The 10165-nt window shown below is 50.3% G+C and overlaps 1 protein-coding gene across 1 annotated transcript; it reads left to right on the forward strand.

The window, feature by feature from the left end:
- Positions 1-6539: 6539 nt before the first annotated feature.
- On the forward strand, positions 6540-10143 carry BLOC1S1 (biogenesis of lysosomal organelles complex 1 subunit 1). The gene is made up of 4 exons (XM_081059586.1): positions 6540-6625; positions 7350-7422; positions 9531-9663; positions 9939-10143. Exons 1-4 carry the CDS (start codon positions 6565-6567, stop codon positions 10047-10049), a joined length of 378 nt encoding a protein of 125 aa, XP_080915712.1. The 5' UTR covers positions 6540-6564; the 3' UTR covers positions 10050-10143.
- The last annotated feature ends 22 nt before the right edge of the window (positions 10144-10165 follow it).

The raw sequence follows: 10165 nt of genomic DNA on the forward strand, positions 1-10165 counted from the left end.
TCCCACCCCCAGAGCCCAACATTCGTCAGCATTCAGGGGAACAGAGGAAAAGATAGACAAGAAGAGAGAGGAAAAACTCAGCAGGTCTGCGGAGGGGAGCAAAGGAGGCAGGTAGAAAGAAAACAGAAAAAAGAAAAGAGATGGAGAAAGAAAGGCAAGAGTTTTATCAACAAGGGATGGGATGAAGAGAAAACACACACACACACAAGACTGAAGGTGATAGAGGAAGAGGAAGATAAGCTGGGAAAAAAGGAAGGTGCCAAAGAAAGGCAAAGATGAAAGAGATTGGACCCAAGGGGCAGAGAGATGGAGAGGATGAGGTCCCAGACACTTCCCAGGTCTGTATATTTCCCACCCTCCAAAGGGGAGTGGGCAGAGTCCTAGGCTGGCCCAGGCTGGAGCTGGGTGGGACTTTGCAGGGATCTCCACAGGGACCAATGGCCTGTCCCTTTTCTTTTCCCTTCCCCTCAGGCTGAAAAAGAAGCAAAGGGAGGGGGGACATTTTCCAACTCTCTTCTATTTATAACTCTTATCCTGAAATGGGGCCAGGAAGAGAGATAGGAAATCATCTGGCACAACTGGAACCTCACTTGCTCCCACCTCCCCTTACTAGTTGTCTTTCTTAGTGGGTGTTTGTCTTGTGTATATCTATCTGTCCATCTTTCCCTTCTCTCTCTCACTATCTGGTTTTGTCTCATCCCAAACTCTATTTCTGTCTGCCTTCTTGTTTCTGTAACTTGGAATATTTCTCAGACTATTTCTCAATGTCTCTAATGTTTTCTCTGCCCCTCAGACATTATATTCTTAAGATTCTCTCTTCTCCATCCCTTTCTCAAAAGTTCCCGCATATATCCTACATAGCTCCTCTGTGCGTGTTCCCTTTGCCTCTCTTACTTCTTTGTCCACTTTGTTTGTTTTAAAACAAACAAACAGCTAGGCTGTCACTCTGATGGCCCTGGGACAATCCTTGCCCTGGGTAAATTACTATGCATTTGAAGGTTTTGGCCTCCATTTTTGCAACACTACACTTGTGGACATCCCCTCCAGGGAACTACCACGCCTCTAAACAGGTGCTGCCGGCAGGCTGGAACTAGGATCCCACTGTTATCCCCCACATATGCCTTCTCCATCCCTTTTCGATTTCAGAGCCACAGACAGTAGAGAAGAACTGATACGAAAACACAGAATAGTAAAATCAGGATAGAACTCGGGACTCGCGACTCAGCCCAGAGCAGGATCAGAATGGCTTTAGAACCCCAGCTGCCTCCGTCTCTGCACCTGCAGCTTCTGCCTCCCTCCAGCGCCACTTCACTGGCTCCTGCTAAATCCAAGGCTGAAATCAGATGCCAAGAATCTGCTTCTGACCTCCTCTGCCCAAATATTTGAAAAGTCACCTCATCGCCACAGGAGGAAGTAGCAGCAAAGAAGAGAGAGAAAGGCAACCCAAAATTAGCCTGGCTATAAATAGTGGGGCAAGAGAAGGCGGGAACATGCAAGAGCCCTACAGCAGCCTAGTAAGTTTAGACATGCAGATCTTCCCTAAAGGAGAAGTGAGACCAGATTGTTGGGGTGGAGAGCAAAATATTGTAGGAATATTATAGGTGACGGAGGAAATGAAAACGCTAGAGGGATCCTGAGGATGGAGGAAGTTGAACATTAGAATAAACAACCTGCCAGAGAACTTGTATTTGAGTCAAGAGTTTGGGAATTCATTAAATTAAAACCAATGCTGGGGTGGCCGGATGGCTCAGTTGGTTAGAGCGCAAGCTCTGAACTATACGGTTGCTGGTTCGATTATTCAACGAGGGCTGGGCCAGTGAGCTGCGCCCTCCACAACTAGACAGAAGGACAACGACTTGGAGCTGATGGGCCCTGGAGAAAGACACTGTTCCCCGATATTCCCCAATAAAAATGTATTAAAAAAACCCAATGCTGATACTATATGATTTCACTCATATAACATTCTCAAAACAGTGAAACTATAGAGATGAAGAACAGATTAGTGATTGCCAGGATACAGAGGGTTGAATATAAAAGGATAGCTCAGAATTCCTTCATGTTGATGACGAATTCTGTATCTTGATTTTGGTGGTAGTTATTTGAGGGTATACATGGGCTAAAAATGCATAGAAATACACGCACATGCAACACACACACACACACACAATTGAAAGCACTAATGAAAATTAGATAAGGTCTATAGGCCGGTTAACAGTATTGTAGCTATGTCAGCCTCCTGGTTTGATATTGTGCGACAGCTATATAATATGTCACCACTGCGGGAAGCGGGGGAAGGGTACACAGGACTTCGTGTACTATTTTTGCAACTTCCTCTGAGTCTAGAACTATTTCAAAATAATTTAAAAATTTATTAATGCCCAAGCTCAGAAAAGACTTTGGCCCCTTTATGAGTGGAATCTGAAGCTTTCTCCAGACCCTTCCCCCTCTAACAGCTTTCTTTCCCCTCCATCTGAGATCCTTATTTTCTGGCTGCTGTCTCTAGCTTTCAAGCAAACACTTCCAGGACACACAGAGCCTTCGAGCATGTGTCCCAGGGTCAGCCTTTCCTCCCCACCACACACAATGTGAGTCCTTTCTCACCCCACGCGCCTCTCCAGCACTGGAATCTTTCTGCCTGCCTCTGGATTCTGGCTGTAACCAAAGCTTGAATTATGGGAGTGGCTGGGAAAGAAAGACTATAAATGTGACTGAGGAGAGTCAGTAGAGACATGACTTGACCACTCTGGTCTTTGAGAATCCAAGGGAAACCCTTGCATCTTAGGGAGAACTGGGCAGTCACTTCCCACAGGGAACCATTTAAACTGTTTTGAGGGCCCCTTTTCTTTGAGCACTGGCTTCAAGCCAACACTTGGAACTTGGCCACACCACCAGTGACCCCCCTCTTGAAGCCCAGCCAGATTTCCCAGTATGAGAAGCCTTCTCCACTCTCTCCATGTCCTCCCTCAGCCCTCACCCAACCCCAACAACTCAGCAGCTTCCGGCCCTAATGTTTAAGGACAGCCAGTCAGCTTGGAGCTTGCTAATTAAAGCTAAGTCTGAAAGAGACCACAAAAGAACAGGGAAACGGGCGGCGGAGGAAAAGAGCATGGAATTGCATTCATTTATTCTAAGGGAAAATAATCTGGGTGGGAAATTGTAAAGAGAGGTGGTCAGAAAGAGATTTCAAATTTCAAGAGTCATTCTCCTGGTATGCATGCAGCTTGCATCCATTTCTACCAAAGGCAGAGAGAGCTGAGCTTCAACCACAGCAGAAACTGAAGTTAAACAGTGAGCAAGAAGGGCCCAGAAAAAGAGCAGCTGGAGGATGACCCTAGAGAGATCAGCTGCAGCCCCCAAATACAGATACAGACTAGATATAGGTACAGGTATCCATGTCCTCTCCCAGCTCTAAGGCAAAGGAACAGCCAGTGTGCAGGAGAGGAGGGCAGGGCTGATGCCTACAGAATCCTGGCAGTCTCTATATTTACTGTGAAAAATGTCAGACAGTTGTGCCAAGTGGGGTGACGGTAATACAGGATGAGCCTGGCACTCTCCCTGAGTCAGCCTAATCTTAACATTCACAGACTGACCTCTGAAACCCCCAACACCAACCCCCGTTATTAGCCCCTGCTCTCTGTTTCACATCTCCCATATCACCATTGTCTGGCATCCCTTCCAAGCCCTGCCCTTCTCTCCCAGGCCCCACAGGTCTGGGAGTGAGGCACCAGGCATCTTCCAATCTGCTTCTATTTTGCTGGCTCGCTGAGTTAGAAGAGGAGCCAGAGTTGGGGGAGGACTGGGCCAGGCTGCCCGGTAATGCTCTCACTCTTCCCGCTTCTATTGATCAGTCCTTCTCTGGAAAGGAGCCTCTTCCCAAACACTCCTCCCTTGCCAGGATTCTCTTCAACTGATGCCCCACAAGCTGGAAGGGCACAGTGACAAAAGACAGGGCCTCCTCTCCTGGGGTCTCTCCCATGGAGGAGTAAAGTGCAGTGGTTACACTCAGGCTCTACAGTCAGATAGCCTGGATTTGTGTCCTAGCTCTACTGCTGTGAGTTATTTCACTGCTCTGTACCTGAGAGTTTTCATCTGCAAATTGGGGATGACAATACTAACACTTCACAGGATAGTTCTAGGGATTAAATGAATGAATACAGGTAAAGTGTTTGACCCACGGTGAGTACTCAGGAAATGTTGGAAAAAGAAATTATAGTACACATATAAGCATAGACACATACCAAGTATCCAGCATTTTTATTCAGAATTTTTTATTTTGGCGCTTAACATTCTGCTTTATACTTCCACTTAACCATTTCACTCACTAATCCTTTAATGGTCGCACATCTCCCAGGATTTAAGATGTTACTCTGCAAATAGCTGAATGAATCAAGCAATCAGCAATCCTCAACTCTTTCTTAGAAAATTCAAAAATGTTTTATTCTAACTCAGTCAAGCACCCATTTCTCCTCCCCCAGCAAGTTGATGTAATACAGTCAATTTCAACTATGTAACTGAATCACAAAATGAGAGGATGTCAAAGTTGGAAATAACTTTAGATATGGTTTAGTCCCGGGATTCTCAACCTTCAATGCAATTAGAATCACCTGAACAACTTTTTAAAAAAATACTTAATGCCTGGGTTCTACCCCTCAGAGTGCTAGTTAATTAGTTGAGAGCCAGAGCATTTTTTAAAAACTTCACAGGTGATTCTAATGTTTAGCCAGGGTTGAGAATCACTTATTTAATCCAACCCCCTAATTTTACTCAGAAAACAGAAATCCAGAGTGGGTAAGCAACTTGCCCAAAGCCACCCAGCATGTTAGTGCATGGTGCACTGACATGCAAGGTGTCAGGCGGGGTCTCTGGTCCCGCTCCCCACATAAGAACGCAGGACATGGTGAGGCCAAAAAGGAACACCCACGGAGCCACAAGGAGGGGAGTCAAACCACTATATTCTCACTGGCGGCTGGGTTGGAGACACAGGAAGCAAGAGCCACACTATCCGAAACCTGCCTGTCATGCAGGGAGTCTTGCAGGGTCTCTGGTCCCGCTCCCCACATAAGAACACAGGACATGGTGAGGCCAAAAAGGAACACCCACGGAGCCATAAGTAGGGGAGTCATGTCACTATAGTCTCACTGGCAGCATCCGCCTCTCTGCAATCCGCTCTTGCTAGCTCAGCCACCCATTTGCTGCTAGCCCCCATTTGCTGCTAGCGTAGCCACAGCAGTTATATTAGTGGCCAATGGTTCACTGGTCACAGCTGACGGCCAACTAGCCACAGCTGATGGCCATCCAATCACAGATGATGGCCATTTACTACCCGAGCCAGCACCTTTCCACATGAGGCCGAGAGCCTGGAAACTGCTTTCTGGGGCTGTCCCCACACTGCCGGCCACTTCTCTCTGCCAACCAACCTCACTTGCTAGCTGCAATCCGCGGTGCTAACTGCAATCCGCTCTTACTAGCTCAGCCACCATCTTCTTGCTAGCCCTCCATTTGTTGCTAGCACAGCCATGGCAGTTATATTAGTGGCCAATGACTCACTCATTACAGCTGACGGCCAAATAGCTGTCACGGCTGATGGCCATTTACTACCCGAGTGAGCACCTTTCCACGTGAGGGCCTGATGGCCATTTACTACCCGAGTGAGCACCTTTCCACGTGAGGGTGAGAGCCTGGAAACTGCGCTCCTGGCTCTGTCCCCACATGCACCAAGAGAGACTGTGGCAGTGGCAAGAATATGTTGATGTTTATAATTTTTTCTTATTGGAGTTAATCCCAGAAGCATTTTTCTTAGTTCAAAGAGGTGTTAAATAATTTACCTTTTACTTTGACAGCAGCACTTACTCTCCTACTGAGACTGAAATGGGTTCGCATTCCCTGACCACAAAAGGACAGAGACTGAATTGCACACACACCGCAGAGAGCCAGCCAAGTTAGCAAAGCTCCCTAGGAGGCCGCTTTAAGGGCCGAAAATGCTGCTTCTCTACAATGATCACCCAGCGCTGAGGGACCTCAGAGGGGTGGTGAAAAGAGAGAGGGCTGCAGAAGAAAGGAAAGAGGTCCCTCCTAGAGGGAGGGAGCTGAGAATCAACTGAGAACCAGCCGGAGCTGCCAGGAGGGAAAGGCGAGGAAGGAAAAGAATTTCAATGAGTCCAGGGGGCCTCTGCTCCCTCAACAACCAAACTGTGATGGACAGCCTGGCAACCAACCCTCTTCACCACTACCACCACGCCCCGGGAGCCTGAGATCCAAAGGAGATGTTAAAAACGGGCTCTGCAATATGGGTGCTAAAGAAAACTTCTTCCAACACTCACCAAAAAGTGAGCCCTCGATAAAGACAAGAACTCACCTGTCCCCAAACCTGTACTATTCTCTCCCTTCCCGGCCCAGATGGTCACTACCTGCCAACCCGTCTCCAAAAGGGGAGGTTCTCGGCCTCACGTGATACTGCGGTCACGTGACCTGGGCCTTGCTGGAGCCGAGGTGTGCGTCCCCGCTCCCGGAATCGGAGGGGGCCGGGAGTGCTCGCCCCACCCCAGTCCCCAGCCTGACGCGACCATGTTGTCCCGCCTGCTGAAGGAACACCAGGCCAAGCAGAATGAACGCAAGGAGCTGCAGGGTGAGCCGAACATCGGGTCTCTCTCCCGCCGCGGCCTAGCCTCACCCCGAGCCTGGACCTCGAGTAACGGCCCAGATCCAGGGAAGGGCGAGGGCTAGTGGCACGGGCATGGAGGGGACGGGAGGTGGCTTTTTTGGAAATTCCGTTCCCGTGCCAACGGACTCCACTCCCTTTAGCAGCTTTCCGGCGCCCTCTGCAAACGCCTCCTACTCTCGGTCTCGGCGGCCTTCTAGTCACGCCCACTGCTCAGGGAACTCTGTGCCGATTGGTCCAGGCAGCCTCTCGTCCTGGAAGTGGGAAGGGACGTCCCTGAACGGGGGAGGGTGTTTGGGACCCTACAGAGGTTGGATTCTTGGAGGCCTGAAATCATCGAGACAGGCGCGGGGCCCTTGTTTCCTGAACCCGGGCTGGGAATCCGAAGTTACCAATCCTTAGGCCAAAAAGAGTGGGAAAAGAGTGCCTGGGAGTCTGGAGTCCTGGACACTGCCACTAATTGGTTAGCGTCCCTTGGCGAGTCGCTTCCCCTCTCAGGGCACCAGTTTCTTCACCTCTAAAATGAAAAGGCTTGCTTTGTGTTTGGCAAAGTCCTTTTCAGGTCTGGCACTCTGAGATTGGTTGAGGTGTCCCCGCAACTAGCAGAATAGTAATGAATGGGCTGGGAACCTTCAGCACCACCCCTCAACAAACCAAGTCGCCATTCCGGTTCCTTTCCTCTCCCCCCCAGAGAAGAGGAGGCGAGAGGCTATCACTGCAGCGACCTGCCTGACAGAAGCTTTGGTGGATCACCTCAATGTGGGGTATGAACCTCTTCCCATGGACATCAGCTGTCCCTGCCCAAGTTTAGGAATTGGCAAGGTCTAGCGAACCGCAGAGTGCTCTTGAAGGGGTGAGGCGTTCCACTCATTCCCTACCCAGTCTAAGTTTATGGAGCGAGGCTTGAGTCAGCTCTGACCCCTAACATTGGACGTGGAGGAGCAGCCACAGTGGTTGGAGAAGCAGCCAGATTTTCCCCTCCCCACAATAACCCCTAGTGCTCACAACTTGATGCCATTCTGCCCACTTCCCTTTACCCCTCCAAGTCCAGCTGTCACTTTGGTGGGAGGGAGGGCACCCTCCTTCACCACAGCTTACCACCCTCTCCTCTACCTCCCACCCTCTGGCAGGCCTGGGGCGCAGCTGTCAGGAAGGAGATGGCACAGCTGGTGAGGTGAAAGCAGAACCTATGCCAGGAGCTACAGCAGAGCCCGGCTGTCTCTGCCCTTCCTTCTGGGTTTCCAGGGACCACCCCCTGCTCCAGTCCTAAAAGAGAATGCCAATAATAACCAAAGACTTGAGAAGGGGCAAAGAATATTGTCTCTTGACCCTGAGTAACCCAGAAGAGTGCAGAGGTGATGATTTGACAGGCCGTCTGTTGGAAGAAAGGAGGCAGTATGATGCCTTTCATCCCAGAGCAAGTAGAATAGCTTGGTTGTGAATGCAGAGACTGAGTCACCCAACTGAGCCAGGCAGGGGCTGTCATCTTCATTACTCATTTCTGGGGAAGATTAGGGGAAGACAAGGCTATGGTTGGAGCCTCTGATCTCCCCCTACCCCCACCCCTGCCCCAGACCTCTCCCTTTACTCAGTGTGAATAATAGAAAGCAGGAGGTCAACAAGAAAAACTGAGATTTTAAGAACTCCAAGGGAAATCTTGAAGCATTGGGAGCCCCCTGCTCTTTCTGCTTCAGCTTCTACACCACCTCTTAGTGTGGCCCAGCTGTCCCTAAAGAGAAGGGACAGGGTCTACCCCCTTTCCTCCTTCCCACATTGGCGCCTCCTGGCCTCTGCTGTGAGGTTAGCCCTGGCTTCTCCCTCTCCTCTTCCTTTGCTAAGGGCCACCCCACTTTCAGTTTAGAGGGCAGCTAAGCCAAAGCCAGATTAGAAAGGGTTTTGTGTTGCTGCCTACGGCTTCTCTCATTCCCCGGAAAGGAACACAAAGGCTTAGTCTATCCCAGCCGCTGTCAGGTGTCCTTCCCACTCTCTCCACCCCACCAACCCAGTGCCCCCTCCAGCCCCCACAGATTCCAGTGGGTGGGGGCACCGGATGTGGAGTATCCCAGCTGACCTAGAGCTTTGGGGTTGGAAGTGAAAGATTCACCAGCCAATAAGAGAAAACAGTTATTGCACAATTATTATGCAGTTATTGCAGGAGGGTTGGGGGGGAATGAGGGCAGGCAGAGAGTTGGGGATACCAACATCTTGGCAGTAATGGTAACTACAGCCATCACCTTGATTGAGGAGAAAAGAAAAGCTATTACATAGAGCAGAAGAAAAGGAGAAAGTGTGCATGTGTTTTCATTCATCTGTGTGGGCGAAAGGAGAAGGGTTGGAAGAGAGACTGAGCCAAGACTGAGCCCCTGGGAGATCTTCTCTCTACCCTGAGTTCCTGGGGAGGGGGTTGCTCTCCCATCCCACCCCAGATTCAGGGAGTGGCCCAAGTTCCTTTCCCAACTACTTGCACAGATCTCTGGGCTTCCAATCACTGCCAGATGTGTCCCTGTTGCTGGATCTTCCCAGCTTCCCTATGCCCTCTTTTCCTTCCCAGCTTCTTCAGGCATATCCCCCCACCCAGGTTTGCCCTCCCTTCCCCCACCCAGCTTCGGGAACTCCTTTTGGGGATAGGGGATGGTATGTTTCTAGTCAGCTCCCAGCTAGGCTCTCCAGGGAATCCTGGGAATGGGAAAAAGGAGCTGGCTTCATTTGCACATACTAGTCTGCTTTGTATCATATCCCGGAATGGCCAAAATCATGAGGTTTTGCCCAGCCTGACTCCTGGCTGGCCCCCTACTCTTGCAGTGGTGTATTAGTCCTAGAGACCACTCCTACCAGTTGGATGAGTTGATCTCCTCCTTCCTCCAACCTTTAGAGTGGCCCAAGCCTACATGAACCAGAGAAAGCTGGACCATGAGGTGAAGACCCTGCAGGTTCAGGCCGCCCAGTTTGCCAAGCAGACAGGCCAATGGATTGGGATGGTGGAGAACTTCAACCAGGCACTCAAGGTGGGCCACACTCCCTACATCACCAGCCCCATCCTGGGCCCCCACTGAATACCTCCAGTCGAGTCACCTCAGGCCTAGGGTAAAGGAAGAAGTGGAGATGATCCCAGAAGCCCCATCTATGGCCCCAGTGTCAGAAAAGCTAGAAAAAGGTAAAGGTAGTTGGTGGGTCCAAGTAAAGCCCTTTGTAGAGCATAGGTGGAAAGTGCCCCCATTCATTCCCCAAGCCACACTCTACCCACCCTGATTTGTGGATTCCCACCCTCTCCACTTCCCAGGAAATCGGGGATGTGGAGAACTGGGCTCGGAGCATCGAGCTGGATATGCGCACCATTGCCACCGCCCTGGAATACGTCTACAAAGGACAGCTGCAGTCAGCCCCATCTTAGCCCCTCTTCCATTCCCCTCTACCCTGCTCCTCCTACCTCCCCATGGGGCAGAAGTGGGGCTGACAGCCCACAAATAAAACACAAGCTTCCATTTCTCTGTGGTACCTCTTCAGGAG

The sequence above is a fragment of the Rhinolophus hipposideros genome (genome assembly GCF_964194185.1).
Source record: "Rhinolophus hipposideros genome assembly, chromosome: 9".
Taxonomy (NCBI): Eukaryota; Metazoa; Chordata; class Mammalia; order Chiroptera; family Rhinolophidae; genus Rhinolophus; species Rhinolophus hipposideros.

Excerpts from the sequence above, each read along its gene's own strand:
- BLOC1S1 (XM_081059586.1), top strand. The coding sequence starts at position 6,565 with ATGTTGTCCCGCCTGCTGAAGGAACACCAGGCCAAGCAGAATGAACGC. Across the intron at positions 6,626-7,349 it reads TGAACGCAAGGAGCTGCAGG|AGAAGAGGAGGCGAGAGGCT; the intron begins GTGAGCCGAACA and ends TCTCCCCCCCAG. Across the intron at positions 7,423-9,530 it reads GTGGATCACCTCAATGTGGG|AGTGGCCCAAGCCTACATGA; the intron begins GTATGAACCTCT and ends TCCAACCTTTAG.